General features: G+C 48.8%; 2 protein-coding genes across 4 annotated transcripts; both read right to left on the reverse strand.

The window, feature by feature from the left end:
• Nucleotides 1–244: 244 nt before the first annotated feature.
• On the reverse strand, nucleotides 245–14,571 carry rpn2 (ribophorin II). 2 transcript variants are annotated; one of them, XM_086197761.1, is made up of 18 exons: nucleotides 14,451–14,571; nucleotides 13,974–14,164; nucleotides 13,786–13,881; nucleotides 13,323–13,498; nucleotides 13,102–13,177; nucleotides 9,307–9,441; nucleotides 8,348–8,524; nucleotides 8,141–8,259; nucleotides 7,544–7,649; nucleotides 7,351–7,442; nucleotides 7,157–7,271; nucleotides 6,798–6,992; nucleotides 6,628–6,714; nucleotides 6,437–6,532; nucleotides 5,073–5,148; nucleotides 2,850–2,979; nucleotides 2,253–2,360; nucleotides 245–817 (listed from the first exon to the last, which is right to left on the reverse strand). In XM_086197761.1, the coding sequence occupies exons 1-17, from the start codon at nucleotides 14,461–14,463 to the stop codon at nucleotides 2,309–2,311; spliced, it is 1,932 nt and encodes a 643-aa protein (XP_086053887.1). In that variant the 5' UTR covers nucleotides 14,464–14,571; the 3' UTR covers nucleotides 245–817; nucleotides 2,253–2,308. The 2 variants fall into 2 exon arrangements, with proteins under 2 accessions (XP_086053887.1, XP_086053896.1); XM_086197770.1 differs by lacking the exon at nucleotides 2,253–2,360.
• Nucleotides 14,572–15,252: 681 nt separating this feature from the next.
• Nucleotides 15,253–20,363, reverse strand: mybl2b (MYB proto-oncogene like 2b). Of its 2 annotated transcripts, none has more exons than XM_086200541.1 (15): nucleotides 20,309–20,363; nucleotides 19,943–20,039; nucleotides 19,744–19,815; nucleotides 19,577–19,669; nucleotides 19,058–19,278; nucleotides 18,843–18,972; nucleotides 18,682–18,741; nucleotides 18,353–18,553; nucleotides 17,948–18,220; nucleotides 17,728–17,870; nucleotides 17,552–17,651; nucleotides 17,364–17,474; nucleotides 16,290–16,403; nucleotides 16,060–16,191; nucleotides 15,253–15,977 (listed from the first exon to the last, which is right to left on the reverse strand). In XM_086200541.1, exons 1-15 carry the CDS (start codon nucleotides 20,326–20,328, stop codon nucleotides 15,849–15,851), a joined length of 1,896 nt encoding a protein of 631 aa, XP_086056667.1. In that variant the 5' UTR covers nucleotides 20,329–20,363; the 3' UTR covers nucleotides 15,253–15,848. The 2 variants fall into 2 exon arrangements, with proteins under 2 accessions (XP_086056667.1, XP_086056666.1); XM_086200540.1 differs by lacking the exon at nucleotides 20,309–20,363 and adding an exon at nucleotides 20,234–20,285.
• Nucleotides 20,364–20,945: the final 582 nt, after the last annotated feature.

Genomic DNA, 20,945 nt, shown 5'->3' on the forward strand with positions numbered 1-20,945 from the left:
CTGTGGTTTCATACACAAATGCAATGTCCTTCTATTGCAAAGAAACTCTTTAGGGTTAAAACGACGTCTTCACAATTTTAGCCAGGGCTCATAGTACCTACTGAAGTACGACTACACCCACAAGCACGATGTACTTGATTGTACTCCAAACAAGCTTTGATCTGACTGTGGTGGAGTTACTTTAAGGTGTGGTTTTGGCCTGTAAAAATACACAATTCCTTCATTCACAGAAGACACAAACACATTCACCTCAATTTCTTTATTTCCTCTTCATTACAAAAACATGTCCTCAAACTGCCCATCTTATATTATCAACAATCCAAACTTGATATCAAATGGGAAGCAAGGGTTGCTGCAGACACCGGCACAGTGAGCGGGCATCAACATCTCAGTGCTACTGCAGATGCCCTCCTATCATCCACTGGAACATGCTGGGCAACAACCTCTGCCAGAGATGAGAGGAGCATCGAGGGACGACAGAGAGGAATGTACAAAAAAAAATCCATCAAGAAATCGCAAATAAAAAAAAGAACCTCCCAGCTCACACGGGCACGTTGGACGATAAGAAAACAAATCTCACAGGAAGATGAAGTGCAATGATCAGTAGCTTTCCAGCCCTCAGCGGAGAAGTCAGAGAGCTCCATACTTTCTTTCCTTTTGGCAACACACACAGACACACACACTGTATGGAGTACTGAACCGCTGTGCCAATTCTAAAAGTCTGGTTTGACGTATCGTTGAATGACCCCTTTGGACAAAAAATATGAGCTTCATCAGTGTCTTCCTTGAATGTTCTTGCAGTTATTTTTTCTCAATCCTGTGGAGGAGAGACAGATGGTGAGTCAGCAGCTTGAGACGCAGGCTTGCTTTATCAAAGGAAGACACCAACTTATTGGGAAATATGCTAATTTGATATCCTCCGTAGAAACAGACAAATAGGTGCTCGTCTGTGCTGCATTAGGGAGCTGAGCGCCTTGCTAGTTAGCTTAGCCCAATGGCTGGTAGTGGGTGGGAAGTGTTAGCATCAGCTAGCTCAGGTCCAGGATGCTGGTGTGTCCAGCAGGAACCCTCCTCCTCCTCATGATCAGTAGCAGCAGTCGCTCTTCTAGTCCTCAACAAACCTTTGGTTCTGTTGACCCAAGTTCCAGTGGAGCTGTGGAGGTGCTGCGTCAAATCACTGCTCCCAGTGAGGAAAGTAGTTCCGGCTATGTGTCTGATATCTCCATCCATCCCTCCATGTTCCCTCTCTTCTCCTGTTGAGGGTGGTGGGGGTGGAGCCTATCCCAGCAGCCTTCCCCCTGGACAGGTCACCAGTCCATGGCAGGGCCAACACATAGAGACAGACAACCATTGGCTCTCCCAGCCACGCCTACGGTCAATTTAGAGTCTGGATTAACCTGGTCCCTCTTGATGTCTTTGGACTGTGGAGGAAGCTGGAGTACCAGAGAGAACCCAGCAGGAACAGGGAGAACATGGAGACTCACCCAGAAAGACCCCGTGCTGCAGCCGGGGCTCCACCCACAACCTTCTTGCTGGGGGCCACAGGGAGGACCACTGCTCCACCCACAACCTTCTTGCTGGGGGCCACAGGGAGGACCACTGCTCCACCCACAACCTTCTTGCTGGGGGCCACAGGGAGGACCACTGCTCCACCGGGCCACCCAGGTAGCGAAATAGTGCTACAGTCCATAGTCTACTAGTCTTTCATTATTTTCTCATACTGCATGTTACCACCTGGTGTAGAAAAGTGCATTTGATGACTTGACGGAGGGCCGCCAACAGTTCCCATCCACCACCATTCGTTGTGCTAAGCTAACTAGCATCAGCACAGAGAAGTGAAGGGCCTCCATCTTCTTGTCTGGCCCTGGGGACGATGGATACTTCCTAAAAAGTTGGCGAGTCCTTTTTGAACACATGGTCAGTGACAGGTGAAGAGGCTGATCATGCAGTTCAATGTACAACCGTCCACAACAAACAACTGGAACATGTAATCTCATGACCGACGGCAACAATCTGAACGACTTTGACTGACAAACACACTATTTGACTCTAATGTGATGGGAGCCCAGAGCCATGGGTGTTAGACCACGATGGAGGGGTTAGCAGCACAGTGTGGGCATGGCTCTGGTGGGGATGGTCACGGTGGGATGAGTGAGGAGCAAACCAGCGGGCGGTGGGCACATGAGTTAGGAGCACACAGCCATGCACGCTGCCAGCCAGTTTGTGTGGACAGTCTAGGAGGAAGCCCTTACTTCAGCCTGGTAGCACAATCGACTTTTGTTACAAACGGGAGGGGAGGGGGGGGCTTTTATCGTAGGCTCCTATACTTTGCCAACCTACTACTTTGCTCTGCAGCAATCCTGAAAGAGGAGTAAAGAGACAGCGAGGTGTGAAGAGATGAGATTAAAGAAGAGGACAGGCAGGAAAGGAGGACGACAAAGTCCACACTGGAGAAAAAAGTGACATTCAGGGTCATTAACTGAACGTTCCCACTTGTTTAAAGGGCTTCAACGGGCAGAGGAGCTGTCAGTTACTCAGAGCTAAAAGGTGCCATCTTGAATCAGGAGACAAAGTGCTCACTCGGAACCTTCGAGAGCCCTGGCATCTTGACGGTGTGAAGAACTGGCCCATTAGATCAGCTCAGCTCAGCTCTTAGCAGAGAAATCAGGCTCCGGGGACCGAGCGAGGCACCACATGTAGAGCAGACACTTTTCTGCTGGTTTGAGGTTAAGAACCACAGAGAGGCCTCAAAGCTCCCGAGTGCTCGTGGTCTGAAATTACCTCACCATCCGCTCTGCGATTAAGGACTCTTGAGGAACAATTTGTACACGGCACCATTGGGAACGTACCTCTTCACTGCTTTCTGGGCCAGCATGCGGTTCCCGGCAAGGAACGTAACACCGCCAATAAAAGCCAAGTACTTCAGAGTCTGGAACATGTTCAGGTGGGTCCAGTAGATGTACATCAGGCCCAGCATGGCTGAAACAAAACCACCACATAGGTTTGAACAGAGGCACTTGTTACAAACGGTTACCAAGCAACAACATCAACTAAAACATGCAAGTGTGAAGATGTCTGTGTAGGTTCTCATTCATCCAGGTCATCGTAGATCGAAGCGAAGTAAAATCTGGTCAACTGGACGTAAGTTTATCTTGAAGACGTTTCACCTCTCATCCGAGAGGCTTCTTCAGTTCTAGTGAAGAGTGTGGAAACTCCAGCTTATAAACCTGTGTGGGAGTGGTCAGTGCTATTGTGGTGGAAACGACCCTCCCGAGACTCACCTGGCCTCCCCAAACGACAGTCATTGTGCGGTGTCAGGGAGTTTCAGGGGTGGTCGTTAGGGAGTTTCACCGACCACTCAGATGCTGATGGGCTGTGCTGGCATCAGCCGTTCCACATGGGTCTTTCAAGCGCAAGTGCAAGTGTGAAATGTACATGATGCTAAGTTGTGAGGGTCATTCTGAGGTAGGACACTTCTTGAAGTTGGAATGAAATCAGAACCCCATTTCCTTCAGCAAACATTTGCCAGGATCATCCCGAGCATTCATCCAGAGAGATTCTCCGTCAACCTGTCAAGGAAGCGTCTCTTAAAAGATGGACATTTGATGACGCTTCACGAACGCCGTCAAAGTGATCCTGAGACCGATCCTGTCCGGATGCAGGATTACGTAGAAAGGATGAAGCAGATTTTCAGTAAACTTGTTGGGGCAGGATGCAGAACTGGCTGAAGGAGAACCTGCTGCAGTGGGGAGCCGATCTGTCTGAGGTTTCCAAGTCTGTCTGGCAGGAGCAGAGTTTCAACCGCATCCACGTGATGTTGCTTTTACTTGTTATATCAAATGTGATCACAAAAACCCTCTGATCGATGGATAGATGGATCCACTGATAGGTAGCCGGTCACCATGGAAATGTTGTGCATTTGCCTGAGGGGAAAAAAATCCCTGTTTCTTCTGAATTAATGAGATAATTCACTCTTTTGGGCAGAAAACAAAGAAAGGAAAAAAAACTGGACTTTTCTTTTTTTTAATTCCATGAATTCAGAATGTGGAGTTTTTCTCTCTCAGGTGGATGTAACACCTGGAGGCTTCCTCACTGGACACTGGCGCTTCAGGATCCAGGCTTCATGTAGATCACCAACACCCAGCGCAGCGCTCAGAGCGACACAGAATATCTGCTAAACTGTGCGATACGCACGATTGAAACGAGGAAATGGAACCGCAGATGTGGCTCGGTGAGAGGGAGGAGACCAGAAACCTGAGGTTCACTGAAGCAAACCTGAACACACGGTGCCCACGTGGCGCCATCTGCCAACCATCTGCAGTCGCTGAAACTTGCTAAACCGCCACTTTACCTGCTTTCTTAAACGGGCTTCAGATACCAGACGTTTGTTTCTGTTTTTCTCCACACGAAGACTGGTGGGTGAAACGAACCTTCACAACGATCTGTGGCTCTGACGACAACACCACATGGCACAACTGGAGTCCCTTTGCCTTCATTTACCACCTGATGCCAGCGTAGAATTGTGTGATATCGCTATGACAACCAGCTACAGCAGCGGAGAACCAGGAGTAGAAGACAAGTCCTTGAATCAAAAGCTAGCTAAGTTTCATGTTTTGAAAAAAACAACGATGGCGTGACCTTTTAACCTCGAACCTTGTTTTTCTCACGTGACAACCAGGACTGGAACACAGGTCCCGCTTGGCTACAACATTTCAGATCTGCCCTTCAAATAATGCTCATTTTTATTCATTTTCCTGAGAAAATATTACAGATGAAACACAGCCTGCCCACATTTTACAGCGTGACCTAATTACGTTTGATGGGAGAGACACGGACAAAGAGCGAGGGGTCAGGTGGTCATCACCGGGTTGGGAAGGGGAGACCTTTCGTACTGAGATTTGATGTGTGGAATTTTATGAACAATGAATAATGCATCATCATCAATTATGATTATGCACAATGTCTGCAGCGACCATTACTGCGTCATCAGGAACAACAGCAGGCGAACAGGAGGTGAAGAGGCTGTGAAACAATTGAGTGTTCAAGCTTTTACATAAAAGGCGGTGACTAACCTGCGTGTCCAGCGTGGAAGAGAATGGTGCTGGGAGACAGGCTAACGTTGGAAATGTTGGCTCCCAGCTTGATCCACTGGGGGGGGAATAAAAGACAACCTTATTGTCATTCTGTGCAAGAGCTGCAAACAAAGAGGCTGGAAAACTGTTTACCACCTAAAGCACAAAGATGTGATCAGCTGCAATGATAACTATTACTCACAGCTTTTGTGCTTTCAAATTAAAACAAGCCTTATATTCACGCCACTGCCACGGCGGCTCCAGCGATGAGAGCTAGGCTTTAGGCTTTGATTCAAATTCCCTGGAATCACAAATTGCCTGAAAGAGTTTTACAATCCGTACGAGGTGGAGCATCCTCAGACATTCGTTTCAACAACCGAGGTCACAGTATGGTCTAATGCAGTTTTTAAATTGCAGGAGGAAACAAAACTTTTTAAAGGCAAAATTGTCAGTCAAAAAACCATTTTAAATCATGTCTAGAAACCAATCACGATGAATTCTGCCATTAAAAAGTGAATTCTGACTGCTATCACAAGCACATTCTTGTAATTTTCCCCCAGGAGCGTCCTAGTGGGTCTGATAGCAGCAGTTTAACTGTTTTCAAAAAAATGAGAAACATTATTCAAACTTTACCATTCCCTCTCTAATCATGAACAATATCACCACTGCAATATCTGCCAAACTGGTGCAGTCCGAGTCTCAGCTCATCCTTCCTGCTGTGGGTCCAACAACTCAGCAACAGGACCACAAACAGGAGGAGCCAGTGATGCTAGCTTAGCAAGGAAAGAGCTACAAACAGAATTGTCATGCCCCCCCCCCCCCCCATTAGATTATTTTCAGAATAAGGCTCTCAAAGCTCTGACAAAACCAACATCATGATAACATCTTCACAGTGAAATTGTAACCTCTCTAATAACGTGACATCATGGCTGAGCGCTACGGTGAGCAGTGAGACTACAAACATGGCGTCAGTTATGTTTTACTGCCCATGTACAGGCTTCAGGACCCTTCAGGTTGCAGTATGGAGGCGTAAATTTATTTTGTTTCAAAGCTGGTCTCTGTTCCAACTCCAGCAGGGTTCTGCGGGCTTCTCCTGACCTTCCATCGGCACCCCGGGGAGTCGATGATGGCTGAATGTTCATTTTTGGGTGAGCTATCATTTAAAGGGAGAGGACAAGTATCCCCAACAGATGACAGCAAGTCACAGAGACACTCCAAAAAAATTGCATTGAAATTGTGGTTGTTTAATTTTGCATCCGTCACTGAAAGTTGAAAAATTGTTACGTCCCTACTCGCAATAAGGGGAAAAATAAAGGAAAAAAAAGAAGAGTTGTAAAACACAAGACCAAAGTTCGCAGACTTACCAGGATGAGCAGAAGCAGGAGGGGCGACAGGACGAGAGCAGTGAAGGTGTTGGAGACGACTGTAGGAGGCTTCTTCTCTGGTTCCCTGAACGAGTGCTGCAGAGAAGAGACCGGTCAGAGAGCTGGACAGACAGCTGCTGCATGCCGCCGCCGCCGCCGCCGCCACCATGCAGCACACGAGGCATCATTACCTGGATCTCTGGTTTGGGTACGTAAAGAGTCTTGGGCTGGATGGTAGCTGGCGCCTCCTCATCCACAAACTTCAGCACAACATCAGCCTTTCAATAGAGATAAAAAGTCAACATGGACGTCCGAGTGGCACCGGTGAACATCCCACCTCCATATCCATATGGACACTCACCACGTTCCACAGGATGGGATTCTCCAAGGTGGCGTCCCCGACCATGAGGTACAGGGAATAGGTCCCGGAGATGGAATCAAACTCAGATTTGCGCTCTGCTGTGTCCAACTCAAACTTGTAGAGACTTTTGCTGTCGGGTTCGGCAACAAACACCACCTCCTGGCCAGTTTTCTGATTGTGGAGGCGCACGAACGTCTGTGACAGGCACATTGAGGAAGGTTTCACGAATGCGTCACAGTGAACGGCGGTCAGGAGAATCCTGGACAACTAGCTTTTCTCATCACAGCTACAAGAGTGATGATTAAGCAGTCAGCAATGTGGTCAGCAATGTGTGTTTGTCTGTACCCCAGATTACACACCTGGTGAGGTGTCAGCTCAACGCCAGTGTTGACGTCCACCAGCTGGAAGGACATGGCGAAGTTCTGGTGGCTGTCTGCTGTGAAGGAGCCCTTTGCTTTTGAGGGATAATCCACCCTGGACGGGTCAAACACAACGCTTAGTTCTCAACCAGGGTGCAGCTAGAGTTTGTCCCTTACTAGTCTGGTTTGCTGACCTGGTGGTCTTGGTACCGATGCTCTGGTCCTTGTCCACCACAGACAGGTCCATGTTAGTGATGGCCACCTCAGTGGACACTTTCACTTTCAGCTACAGAGGAAGGACAAAGGTCAGAAGTTATGGCCCAAAACAGATGAATACGTGTTCATATGTTGATGCGCGTCAGCTGAACGTGAGCTAAACCGTCCCACCTCCACATGACTGGCCACCAGTCGGCTGTCCCCTGTCACAGCAACAGTAAACTGGTAATAGCCACTGGCTGGTTGGCTGGACATGAAGTTCAGTTCAAAGACGCCACTGGAAGGAAGGAAGGAAACAATCATTTCAATGCGTTTGGCTGCAAATAATGAAGGACTGAGATTACTGGAATGTCTCCAGTCTTAACTGAGAACTGGTAGGTAGCCCAGCGTGGAGTGTCTCGCCACAGGGTATTTTTACACGCTACAGTTAAAGGCTTTTGCTTTTGCTCAGAGTGAACACGGAAGAAATCCTGTACAGGATCATTACTGACAGACAAGTCTGAGAATCCTTCAACGGAACATGTTTTCTGAAAGTCCAGGAGCAGTGAAAGAAGAGTGTGTGTGTGTGTGTGTGTGTGTGTACTAGAGGAAACACTGTCCCCTGCATTCTCCCCTTGTATTGGTCTGGTTCCAGTAAGGTGTGTCCTGGACAGTTATTTAAGCGTGTAAACAAACTCACCTGAATTAACCTGTTCACAGATTCTACCGTCAGTGAGAGACATTGGTTTGATCCTATTATTGCTTGCTGCGCCTCACTCAGATACGTACTCGTTCAGGGTGAAAGGGGCTTGGCTCAGTATGATGCTCTTGGAGGCGACAGTGTGTGCAGATTCCACCAGCACGTTAGCAGAAGCCAGCGGTTGAGACATAACATCAGTCACAAGCAGCTGGGAATCAGAAACAGTGTCACGTGACTGACATGATCTTCGAACTCATGGAGGGGGAGCTGGCTCGGGTGACGGTCAGCATGTGTACCTGCAGAGTTGGTTGGCTGTGGGACACTGTGGCTGGGCCCTGAGTACTGACCACCACTGGTACATGGAAGCGATTGTTGGAGAGGGTGGCGGCGGCGCTCGCCACACTGAAGGCCTCGGCCAGGGAGTCCCAGGATTTCTTGCTGAAAATGGAGTTCACCAGCTGGATGACTTGGTCCTGCAGGGAGAACACATCTGCAGTTTAGCTCACTGCATTTATGTGGATTTTAAAAACCTGGATAAGCTCACTAAAAACCCTCAATTGTCCACTTTCATCCTGCGAATAGACAAGTTCCTTTGTTTTTGTTTTTTTCCTCTTGTAATGTCAAACATGACGTAAAGAGAGTAAAGACGCCGCCAGAGTAGAAGGCAGGTGGAAGACCATGACCGTGGTTAATCTGTAGGATCTTTTCCCAGGTCAGGTTTTCAAACTCAGCTCTAAAGCTCTGCAACTTGAAGACAGACAGGTTGAATTTGTAGCTGAGTAGATGGAAAAGTAACAAAAAGGTCCCTCCTTTTTTTGCCAGGTTTTGTGTTCCACCATTGCTGATCAAGCAGAGCAGATAAATATGCAAGACCACTGCAGGGTCATGTGACCTGGGAGTGAATTCAGATTAAACATGTTCCCACTGCAGTCCAATGCCTGATTAGCAGGTTTCTTGGCCCGTTGAAAAGAGCCTCGAGTCTCTGAAGCTCTGCTCTCAATGTACATGGAGGCAATGAAAGCCTGCTGCCTCTGCTGGTTCCTCCTGCTACGAACAAAAGACATCAACTAGTAACCCCAGCCACTTCCCTCCATGCTGCTTTCTACCACACTGGCTTGACTATTCCTGATGTGACCCACAAAAAAAAGAAATTAGGATTCGATTTGGGTTTAAAACAACAACACATGATCAGATACACGGGTGTGTGGTGGAACTGGGGCACAAGACCCACGTAGAAAAGCGAGAGGAATCACACCTCCTTAAGAGGGGGTTCCATGTCCACGTGATCTGACAGAGAATACGCAGCAGTCACAAACATGGCGGTTGCCTCAAGTCCCTCTTCAAACTGGAGGTAGATACCACCGAGGTCATCAAGGCGAGCTGTCAGATCCTGAGAGACAAAGCAAACAAAATCAGAAAAATAGTCAAAGAACAAGAGAGGCCAGGATCCTTCAACGGGCCCCCCAGTGGCTCATTTTAATGACAGGTAAACAGTCATTAATTAATTTTTGTAGTCAGCTGAGACACAATAAAAAAACAAAAAGTTACTGTAAAATTGTTATCATACACGATAATAAGCCTACGTCATAATCCAATGAATACTACGTATGTAACAATGACGAATAATTAACAAGTATGCGGTCAACTCCACCCAGATGGTCATGACTTTTGAAGTAAACATGAGCGGACATCAACTGTGTTAACAATTTAACTGTAGCTTGGCAAACAAGTTGGGTCACATTAGAAAAAGACAGGATGTCAACATATCCTTGAAATAAATGCTGATTACGTGACATTTCCACATTAGACAGGATATGCAGAAACATGTTTAATCAGTGCCTCAACACAATTGTGGTTTACTGGTTGGAACACAGAATTTGCTTCAAGTCCTTCCATGGCCGATGAGACTATTTAGCCTGTTCCACTGATCTAAAAACAGCCCAGATGTGACACACAACTATTAACTGAAATGAAGGAGAAACACTAGAGTGAAACCTGCAGGACATTCTTGCACACTGCGTTTCATCACTACATTAGAACTTCTGTGCTTCTGAGTTGGGTTTGCTGTATTACTGTATATGGTGATAAACTACAATTAAAGCTGCAAGCAGCGTTGTGAGGGCCTGAGCCCCTGGCCTGAACCCCAGGGTGTCCTGGTCCAGTGTGGAGGCCTTGTAGTTGAGGAGTTAGAAGCCTGAGTCTGATCAGAGAGTGAGAGCAGAGCTGAGAGCTGGCCCTTTAAGAACCCCTCCCCACTGCTCTGTCTTTGATCTGTGCTAGAGTGAGAGCAGAGCTGAGAGCTGGCCCTTTAAGAACCCCTCCCCCACTGCTCTGTCTCTGATCTGTGCTAGAGAGAGAGCAGAGCTGAGAGCTGGCCCTTTAAGAACCCCTCCCCACTGCTCTGTCTCTGATCTGTGCTAGAGTGAGAGCAGAGCTGAGAGCTGGCCCTTTAAGAACCCCTCCCGCACTGCTCTGTCTTTGATCTGTGCTAGAGTGGAGAGCAGAGCTGAGAGCTGGCCCTTTAAGAACCCCTCCCCCACTGCTCTGTCTTTGATCTGTGCTAGAGTGAGAGCAGAGCTGAGAGCTGGCCCTTTAAGAACCCCTCCCCCACTGCTCTGTCTTTGATCTGTGCTAGAGTGAGAGCAGAGCTGAGAGCTGGCCCTTTAAGAACCCGTCCCCCACTGCTCTGTCTTTGATCTGTGCTAGAGTGAGAGCAGAGCTGAGAGCTGGCCCTTTAAGAACCCCTCCCCCATTGCTCTGTCTTTGATCTGTGCTAGAGTGGAGAGCAGAGCTGAGAGCTGGCCCTTTAAGAACCCCTCCCCCACTGCTCTGTCTTTGATCTGTGCTAGAGTGAGAGCAGAGCTGAGAGCTGGCCCTTTAAGAACCCCTCCCCCACTGCTCTGTCTTTGATCTGTGCTAGAGTGGAGAGCAGAGCTGAGAGCTGGCCCTTTAAGAACCCCTCCCCCACTGCTCTGTCTTTGATCTGTGCTAGAGAGAGAGCAGAGCTGAGAGCTGGCCCTTTAAGAACCCCTCCCCACTGCTCTGTCTTTGATCTGTGCTAGAGTGAGAGCAGAGCTGAGAGCTGGCCCTTTAAGAACCCCCCCCCCCCCACTGCTCTGTCTTTGATCTGTGCTAGAGTGAGAGCAGAGCTGAGAGCTGGCCCTTTAAGAACCCCTCCCCCACTGCTCTGTCTTTGATCTGTGCTGGAGTGAGAGCAGAGCTGAGAGCTGGCCCTTTAAGAACCCCTCCCCCACTGCTCTGTCTCTGATCTGTGCTGGAGTGAGAGCAGAGCTGAGAGCTGGCCCTTTAAGAACCCCTCCCCACTGCTCTGTCTCTGATCTGTGCTAGAGTGAGAGCAGAGCTGAGAGCTGGCCCTTTAAGAACCCCTCCCCCACTGCTCTGTCTTTGATCTGTGCTAGAGTGAGAGCAGAGCTGAGAGCTGGCCCTTTAAGAACCCCTCCCCCACTGCTCTGTCTTTGATCTGTGCTAGAGTGAGAGCAGAGCTGAGAACTGGCCCTTTAAGAACCCCTCCCCCACTGCTCTGTCTTTGATCTGTGCTAGAGTGAGAGCAGAGCTGAGAGCTGGCCCTTTAAGAACCCCTCCCCCACTGCTCTGTCTTTGATCTGTGCTAGAGTGAGAGCAGAGCTGAGAGCTGGCCCTTTAAGAACCCCTCCCCCACTGCTCTGTCTTTGATCTGTGCTAGAGTGAGAGCAGAGCTGAGAGCTGGCCCTTTAAGAACCCCTCCCCCACTGCTCTGTCTCTGATCTGTGCTAGAGTGAGAGCAGAGCTGAGAGCTGGCCCTTTAAGAACCCCTCCCCCACTGCACTGTCTCTGATCTGTGCTAGAGTGAGAGCAGAGCTGAGAGCTGGCCCTTTAAGAACCCCTCCCCCACTGCTCTGTCTCTGATCTGTGCTAGAGTGAGAGCAGAGCTGAGAGCTGGCCCTTTAAGAACCCCTCCCCCACTGCTCTGTCTCTGATCTGTGCTAGAGTGGAGAGAGAGGAGGAGCACCAGGACTGGAGTGGGACAAGACGAAGAAGTCGGCATACGCTGGTCCAGAGGGACACAGAACACCATGTTCTTGGAGGGGTTTTTGTCAGGAATGCAGTGGTGTGGTTGGTAGAGCTGTGGGATGGATGGTGTAGACGTGAGAAGCGTTTGTTTGACAGTATGTACCTGAGAGGACACCGTCTCCCCTTAGGCTTCCATTGGAAGGTGAAACGTGTCTCCCCCACTTTGACGGCTTATAAAATGGAAACCAAGTGACTAATATAAAAACTTTTAATCAGCACAGTTGGAAGAGTAATGTGTGAAAGTTTGGAAGCGATAGCATTAACAGCCAAGGAGGAGATAGATTTTGTTGGGGGAGTAAAAAAAAGTGCTAATTTTGACAGTTTTGTCCAATTTGTGGACATTCTGTTGTAGACAGGTGAGGGGTCAGAGTGGAGGAATTGTTGGTCTTGATGAGACGAGTCCAACGGTGTTGGTCCCATGTTTGTGGGACATTCCTGGGAGGAGTTATAGCACTCCAAATTATCAAAAGTTATCTTTTAGTTGTGTGGCTCCCTAGGTGGCGCTATTGACTTTTGTGGTGTTTTTTTTTTTTTTTTTTAGTGAATGTTTAGCCAGACCAGACAAGTGTGGTGAATTTCAGTGAATTTCATGCATGTTCAGGGGGTGAAATTAGATGATGCTCATATTGGGCGCTCACTGACAGCAAGAACAGTCCAGGACCAGGTTTTGAATGGTGTGGATGTGAAAACCGGCTCCAGGCCATCTGGCCCAGTTGCCTCATGGGTGTTGGGGGGCTGGAACACTGTTTAGTGGGTGTTTGTAGTGTTTTTAGTGCTGCTGCTGAGCAAACATAATAGTGAAGTACCTTCAGGCTCAGGCCCTAATAAACTGACTACAAAAAACATTTATGGCTGCTGAACCATCGTGGAAGAAGTACCCCCGCCTGCCACTGGATGCTACTGATGAGCCAGCAGGTTTATCTGGGCCTGATGGCATGGAAGAGGAACAGCACCACCTGGTGGACATGAAAGACCTCACCTCAATCTCCTCCAGTATTCCCCCAAGTTCAGCCTGCTGGGAGAGGCGGGCGGCTGTTTGCAGAGCCGAGGTGATACTGCAGTGAGAGAACATGACCTCCTTATTACAGTCACACACACACACACACACACACACACACACACACACACACACACACACACACACACACACACACACAAACAAACACGCAGTTACAGCAGTGTCTCTCTAACACAACTTACGCCATCACATTGTCCTCTTTGTTGATGCGAGCTGTTAAGGCCCCGACAACCTCCTGCGAGGCCAGAGGGAGCCCCAGAGAGCTGAGTGTGCTCACAGCCCGATGGATCTGAGTCATGGTGGAGTCCTCACTGACTGCTGCCAGGAGGATGTCTCGAGTCTCGTTGGACACAGGGATCTATGGGGCAGGCAACAATCTTATAAGCCTGTTTGGCAAAATGGCAAAGATTCAGTCAGTCAAACTGTCATCTCGTTACAATGATGCAATAATGTGGTGAAGCATAGACAAACATCGCAAACAACAACGGGATGCTACACTGAGCAGCCCCACAAAACAAATATGCTCATTACTATACTTTGGAAGATGCAGAAGGACAGTGAGGCAAGTGACGTGTGTGTGTGTGTGAGTGGTGTGTGTGGGATAGGGTGAGTGGGGTGGGGTGTGGGTAGTGGTGGTTGTCAGACCTCACAGTCCGAGATGGCTTGACTCGTCTCTGCAGCAAAGAAGAGAGAGTCGATGCTGGTGGGATCCAGCTGGGCTTTGAGAAACTGGCAGACTGCCTGAAAATACAACACCATGGAGTCAAACTGAGAACGGACAGTAATGAATGAAATGACACTGATCATGATGAAGTGCAGTGGTGGTTTCTCGCCTTGTGATCCGGGGAAGTCGCTCCAAGTTTAGTAAGTCCCACCACAGAGTAGTAAGCGGACTCCAGGTCTGTGAACTCCTCGCTCAGGAGGCTCTGCAGTCGGGCCACATCGGAGAGGGACAGGTAGTGCCCCGGGGTGAGAGCCCCAGCTCCGGCCAGGGCCAGGCTGAGCAGGAGCAATGCGAATAATCCTGTGAAGACACGGCGGACATTCACCGTTGAAGCTGGAATTCGCTAAATGTGTGTTCTTGACTAACGTCATGTTTTCTTCATTCATTGGCTGGCTCAGGCCAGGAGCGAGCTAGCGAGCTAGCAGACTCGGTTAGCTACAGCTAGCTAGCAAGCTAGCTGACAAGCAGGAAGCAGCTTCTTCATAACAGCGCGAGTAGGACACAAACACAACGCAAACTAACCAAACAGCGTGAAACCCGCACAACATTAACGACGGAATCAACGGCGGAGCACTCGGTAACTCACCAGGCCGGTCCATGTCTTAGTCTAACGCAGCGTCACCAAAACCCACGAGTGCTTCCGGTGTCTCTCAAACCGACCTGTCGTAACATGCGTCATATCCGGCTTTTAGCTTTTCACAATAAAGGCGCACCTAGGTTTAGTTTCTCTCTATCGCCTGGCGTCCTCCCGTCTTAAACTGTTTCTCAGGATTCAGACAAATGTTCGATCAAAATTTCATAAAATATGGACAATGATCTTTTGAACGTCCCAATAGTTTCAAGAGAAAAACCATATATTCTTTGATTAAAAAATAAACAAAAATCCTCACAAACAAATAAAGTGACAAAAGACTATGGCTGCAGTTTGGTGGAGAAATTATAAACAAGTTGGACATATTTTGTGTTTACGGAATAAAGAAAATTGTAAACTTTAAGAATCTGCAGTGTCAATTTCCAAAACGTTTCCATTTTGTGACATTGCAAAAAAAAATAAATAAAAAATCACACATCAAAAACAGATCCTGGTCCAAAAGTCAGAATTCACCAATACAATGTGGAACTTTGAAGCCAATATTTTAAAACAAAGTTTTGCTGTTAGTGGATATTTACCAATGTCATTATCTGTAAACATAAAAAAGTTAAAGTTACATTTTGCACTCCCTGAATAACATGTTATATATTCTGTAAGGCCACTTGCTTGAGAAGGAGTCAACAGACAACACAAGTATAGACTTCAGGCTGAAAGCGCCCTGATCCGATGCGGCAACGCTGCAGGGATACGAACAGCTTCTATTCTGAGTGCAGCAGCAGACAGAAACAACCAAGGCCCATTTAGTGCAGCTCGTATTTAATTCCTTAGGAAAAAAGTTGTTTGATGAAGTCAAACCATACAAGGCTGAAATATTTACAGAGCCAGTAAACTCACTTCATGTCCCCACCTCCAACATCAGACAGCCAGCTTCTATTAAGTCACCTTCATGGAGAATATCGCTCTCTCTCTCACACACACACACACACACACCCTTACAAGGCATTCCAACATAGATCCCCGCACACACTACTGATCATTTACAGATTTATTTTTCAGATACTGAGATGTTACCTGCACTCTCCTCAATCACAGCTGCAAACACTGTTAACGACACATTATGGGGTGTAAAAGCATTCTGGCTGGTAGCAAAGATTAACAGGCGTGATTTGTTCCCTGCTGTTCTCTGACATGGAAGGAATGATGGCTTGGGTTGGTTTGGGGTTTTTTTTTGGCTTCTGGAACGAGACCTAAATCTAAAAGCACCATCAAAAGTGGTCCTGCTAGTTATTGATAAAACTATCACAGTAAAGGTTTGACAGGTTCAAAAACTGGATTAATTCTAAAGTATGGTGGCGAGGAGACGTCCTGAGGTGAGGTGAAGACCAGAGCGTCTCAGGACAACACCAGGGCTCTGTTGGGAGTGTGGGATTTTAGCGAGCGAAGGTAGCGCCGGGCCTTCTCTGTCATGATGAGCTGGTCCTTAGTCCGCCCACACACAACCGTCTCCCACTCTTTTGACATCTGAGGGGAAAGAGCACTAGAATTAGAGAAGTTCCATTAAAGACGTGTCCATTGACTCTTGAAGGTTACACCGTGGCCGTACCAAGGTTGGGGGCACCGTGCTGGGAAAGATGGCGCTGTCACTGGGCCCTAAAAGGAAGCCCTGGTCCAAAATATTCTCATGCGCTTTACTGCAAAAGGATGAGGCGTTGAGAGGGACGATCACAGTCTCATCCTGTGAGAGACAAACAAGGACGCAGAACCACAAACCCTCATTATAACAATCAGGCGTCAACGCCAGCGGCGGGACAACCACACCGTCACAGTTATCACCTTGAGGCCCAGTTTGACTTGACTCTTGGATTTGCGTTTTGATGTGGGCATCACCTGGCAGTCCATGACGTCAAGCGCCAGTGACTTACGCACTTTCTTCATGGGAGGGCGATGCTGCGGAGGAACAACAGCAGGTCTGAGGTGAAGAACAGCAGCAAACAGCATCTGCTCTCCACACGTCACACACATTTTTACAAAATTATTTCACCACTTTCATGAGCAAATATTCTCAGAGTTCACCATGACAAATAAACATGTCAGAGTTTACCAGCATATATCCAACTACAATTTAAGAAAAGCAGTGAAGCAAATCAGTAGCAACCAGGTTTTCTCATGTCGGTGTGAAGCCTGAAGTATGGGAGTTGCAGTGTGGAGCTAAAACCAGCAGCAGAGTCCCAGTGAAGGGACGAAGGATTCGACACTCAGCCGTTATTGCGTAGCAGCCTGCTGGTCGGCGACAGCAACGCTTTGTGAACGCGAGTGTGAAAACGCCAAGCACACAGAGACCCAGAGAAACCTACTGAGCAGTCAGAGAAAGTCAGTTCTAACGCACATCCTTACGCTAACATTCCGTTAGCTGTTGTGGTTCAGTACAATGTCAATAGACACCTTTCTGATTTTAACACAGTGATTTAATCATGAGACATCGTGACTGTACGTGTTTGGGTTTAATTTGATATTCTTCATCTCAGCATAGATTTGATTGAGTATGCGCTTGGAAATGTTGACAGTTTGGTTGATTTGAGGCCATGAGATCTTCTTTGCTGTATTTTCATACCTGTTCACCAGTCTTCAGTGCAACAGTCTTTGTTGGAACTATCCTGTTACACCGCTGCTTCTTCTGCGGTAAAACAATTACACCGATTCTATTGATGCCTTCCTTGACCAACTCTACTGTTGAGCTGCTGTTCACGTGCAGAGGGATCAATAAGGTCAATCTCATCTATTTTGTTCCCCCACTTTTGTAACTTTGAGGCCAAAAACTTGTTGGGTCGTTTTTTTTAAAAATACATTTGGAAAAGTCTCTAATTGGCTGAGTCAGGCTCCATGTGTAGTGCGTGTTTAGGTTGTTACCATGGTTTTGCGCCTTTGCTCAGGCAGGGTGGAATGTTCCAGCACCAGGTCCATGCCCGCTTCCCGGAGGATGACCTCATTGATGTCGTCTTCGAGGTTGGGAGTCTGAGGCTGAAGCAACATGGCAGCAAACACTGTTAGCATGGGGCCGAGCAGTCGTCCCTCCCCATGAGCGCTTGGATACTCACCAGGGGCTGCAGGGGGCCGTACTTCTCCAAGGCAGTTTTGAAGGGTGTAGGGGTGCGTGGAGTCGTACAGAGCTCTGATTTGTGGTTGGGGGTCACAAATCTACACAAAGCCATCAGGTTAACAGTGAGACTCAAACGTTACACACAGATTCAGATGCGAGCTAGAGACCCCTTACACTGAGTTTTCCTTCTGGGTGAGGGGGGTCTTGTCCCGCTGTAAGGGGGTAGTGACAATGGCTTTCTGACTGCACACTGGTGTGGATGTGAGGGATGGGTTCTCCAGGTCATGACTGTCCTGCTTCGTCCACATGTTGAGGAACTAACATGACATTGGTGGGTTAGAGGACGTCGTCACTGAGCAGCGAGACCACTGCGGGGCCCCGGCAGAGAGCATACCTGAGATGGCGAGAAGGGCAGGATCTTGACCGGGGTGCTCTTGGGAGTCATGGAGTTACTCGCACCAGGGGATAGTGAGATGCGTCTCCGGCTGCGGTGGTGAAGTATGGAGGGTGGCGTGACCCCTCCCGGAGAGATCGGAATGAGCTCCCCCTTGCTGCTTTTACTTAACTCCTGTAGGGTGCTGCCCTCCAGCCGGAACTGGTGGCGCTCAGGGCTCAGGCTGTCCTCAGGCAGGTCGAAGGCTGCCAGGTTGCACCAGCCATCCAGGTCCTGAGGACACAAACATGTCAATGAACGACAACCATTAGGAATCGTTACCGTGAGGCAACCACACCAGCAGGGCCAAGCCAGCTTTAGCTACGCAGCAGGTCTGGCATCTAGCTGGAGCCTGGGTCTACTAACCCCATCCACCAAGTCCAGTACTTCCTTCAGTACCGGGCCAGTGGGGGAGAGGAAGCCAGTACTGTCCACCACCCAGCTGATAATGTTGGGGTCTCCTTGGCTGTCTGCCTCTGTCCTTGGACTCAAACTGTCCTTGAGAGGGGGGACAGCGTGAGAGGGACCTGCCTCGCTGGGCTCCATTTTGATGGAGATGGTTGTTTCCTGAAATGAATGGAACAAGTGGGTGACCAAACAAATACCAGCATTACAAACACGATAACGGCGTTGGGACAAAGACATTTTTGAGTCACATCTGCCGATTGATGTAGAGGCTAAAACCAGCTGCTTACTGAGGGGGGTGTTTTCTGCTCGGAGTCCTTGTCAGCACCATCTTGAGAGCAACTGGTCACCTGTGTCACCAGAAAACAAGAAAGTCAACAAAAGTGTATCATATATGCACATATATCATACCTGAAGCAGAGCACGCACACATTTAGGAGAGGTGGCCCACCTGCACATCTTTAACACAGGCCAACAGCTCCTCCAGTTCCTTTGGAGTGAAATCTTCCCCAGCATAGAAGCCCATCTCTAACTTGCGTTTGATGGTTGAGTTCCAGTGGTTCTTCACTGCGTTATCCGTCCTGTCAGAAAATAGGATCAGGTTGGTTGTTTTTAGCCACGCACACCCAGCCTCCTCACTACAGGTTAGCCTCAGCACCCACTCACCTCCCTGGGAGCAGCTTTGCGATCTCAGCCCAGCGGTTCCCTAGCAGGCAGTGAGCCTTGTAGATGATGAGGTCCTCCTCCGCGGTCCAGGACGACTTCTTCACGCTGGGGTTGAGGTGGTTGTGCCAGCGCTCCCTACACTGCTTCCCTAGCCGGCCCTTCAGGTGCTTGGCTACCATGGCCCACTGTTTGTTGCCGTAGAGATTTACAAGCTCTATGACCTGAGGGATGGGGTGGGGTGGGGGGTTTCACATGCATTCAGGGTTCCAGCAGAGTTCAGCAGGATCATCCACAACTTCTAACAGACCATCTGAAGACGTGCGTAGTTGCACTACCTGCAAAAAGGTGTGAAGGAACCTCCCACGCTGGTTCCATGTTGCTTCATATGCACTCACATTGTTGGAGGACCCATCAACTGAACCGTTACTGTACAGTTCATTTTACTGTCCAAACCCACCCCACCCCCACCCCCACACAAACCAATCATTGCCAGGCGCTCCTGGCGATGGAGTCACCCACCTTCTCATCCTCCTCTTTGGTCCAAGGGCCTTTAACCAGCTCTGGATCCAGGACCTTGAACCAGCGGTGCTGACACTGGTGTTCGGTGTGACTCTGAGGGCAACAAGCACAGATGAGACGTCCAGATATCGAGCAGCTCCGGTGGTGAGCAACGGAAGCAAACTCACTGGTAGGCAGTTGGCCACAGATTTCCAGTCGTTGGGTCCCAGTTTCAGCACCAGCGCCTTGAGCTTGTCGTCCTGCAAGCAAACACGTGACTTCTTTATCTGAGCTGTTTTTGTAAACAAGTAATCTCCTGCTGTCACCAGAGCAGATGTCTGATGCTGTCGAGCTCCTGCCACCACCGGGACATGTCGGGACACTCACCTCCTCCTGCGTCCACTTCACCTTCCCTCTCCCCCCGTCTCTCTGCTCCGCCACATCCGAGTCGGTGTCTTGATGCATGGCCTCCTCTCCATCGTCACTGGGGGAGGCACACACAAGCGTGTCACTGCATCAGTGGCTAACGGCTAACGCTGCACCTCGACTAGCATAAATCCCTAATGTTCCTAGGACTTCAGCTGCTGCTGGGTTCGTTTAGGGGACGCGAGTCTCTCCTGGTACGGACACAGACCAGAGTTCTGACATGACGTCAAACATAAATCCCCAACAACTGACCTTCTGACGTTAAACCGCCACATCTGCTCAGGTGGGATCGGTGGAGGTCGATACTGCAGACAATAAAGATCTTACCCGCGCGGCCACCAGGACATTTCCTCCTGTTTCTGTTGTTTACGGCCCGTCAGCGGTTTGATCCTCGGCTCCCGCACGTCATGTGCGTGTTTATTCGGTGTGAGTAACTACCGGTCGATCGGCGAAGGTGGCTCGGTACCGTTCTGGTGTGTTGGTACCGTCTCGGACCTGGACCCAGCTGGAGGAACGGCGCGCCCGCTCGACTTGTCCGCGCTCCCAGATTTCTATCTCGCGCCCTTCCCCAGCGTAGAAACCCGGGTGATGACGTTATGCGCAGAAGATATGCGCGTCATCAATATATAATACTTCCGGTTGGACCGTCAAAATAAACTACTCGTCTTTAACGATGTTAATTCCAGTTTTTTTCTGAAAACGAATAATTTACAAGATAAAGTATAAACATACGAGCGAAGGCGTTACAAATGACAGCTCATAGAAAATAAATAAGTAGATATTAGAAAATTAACTACTTTGAGTTTCTATTACGGTGAGGTTCTTTTATATGTGCTGAGGTCCGAGATATTTACAGCACTGAGAAAGTCTCTATTGAAACTGGCAAAGAGGTTTTGTTGTCCTCGGTTTGAAAGTTTAAATGGGTGGAGCAGAGGTCCTCACTGTGGCCCCCCATCAAGAAGGT

Source organism: Aulostomus chinensis, chromosome 3 (genome assembly GCF_037954235.1).
Source record: "Aulostomus chinensis isolate RoL2024-O1b breed Wild chromosome 3, RoL_Achi_v1.0, whole genome shotgun sequence".
NCBI lineage: Eukaryota > Metazoa > Chordata > Actinopteri > Syngnathiformes > Aulostomidae > Aulostomus > Aulostomus chinensis.

Coding starts and splice junctions, on each gene's coding strand:
- rpn2 (XM_086197761.1), bottom strand. Junction 8,525..9,306: donor TGGAACCCCCTCTTAAGGAG/GTGTGATTCCTC, acceptor TTCTCCCTGCAG/GACCAAGTCATCCAGCTGGT. Junction 2,980..5,072: donor CTTCCACGCTGGACACGCAG/GTTAGTCACCGC, acceptor GTTTTGTTTCAG/CCATGCTGGGCCTGATGTAC.
- mybl2b (XM_086200540.1), bottom strand. CDS start 20,256: ATGTGGCGGTTTAACGTCAGAAG. Junction 17,652..17,727: donor ACCCAGAAGGAAAACTCAGT/GTAAGGGGTCTC, acceptor GGCTTTGTGTAG/ATTTGTGACCCCCAACCACA. Junction 17,475..17,551: donor ACGGCCCCCTGCAGCCCCTG/GTGAGTATCCAA, acceptor ATGTTGCTTCAG/CCTCAGACTCCCAACCTCGA.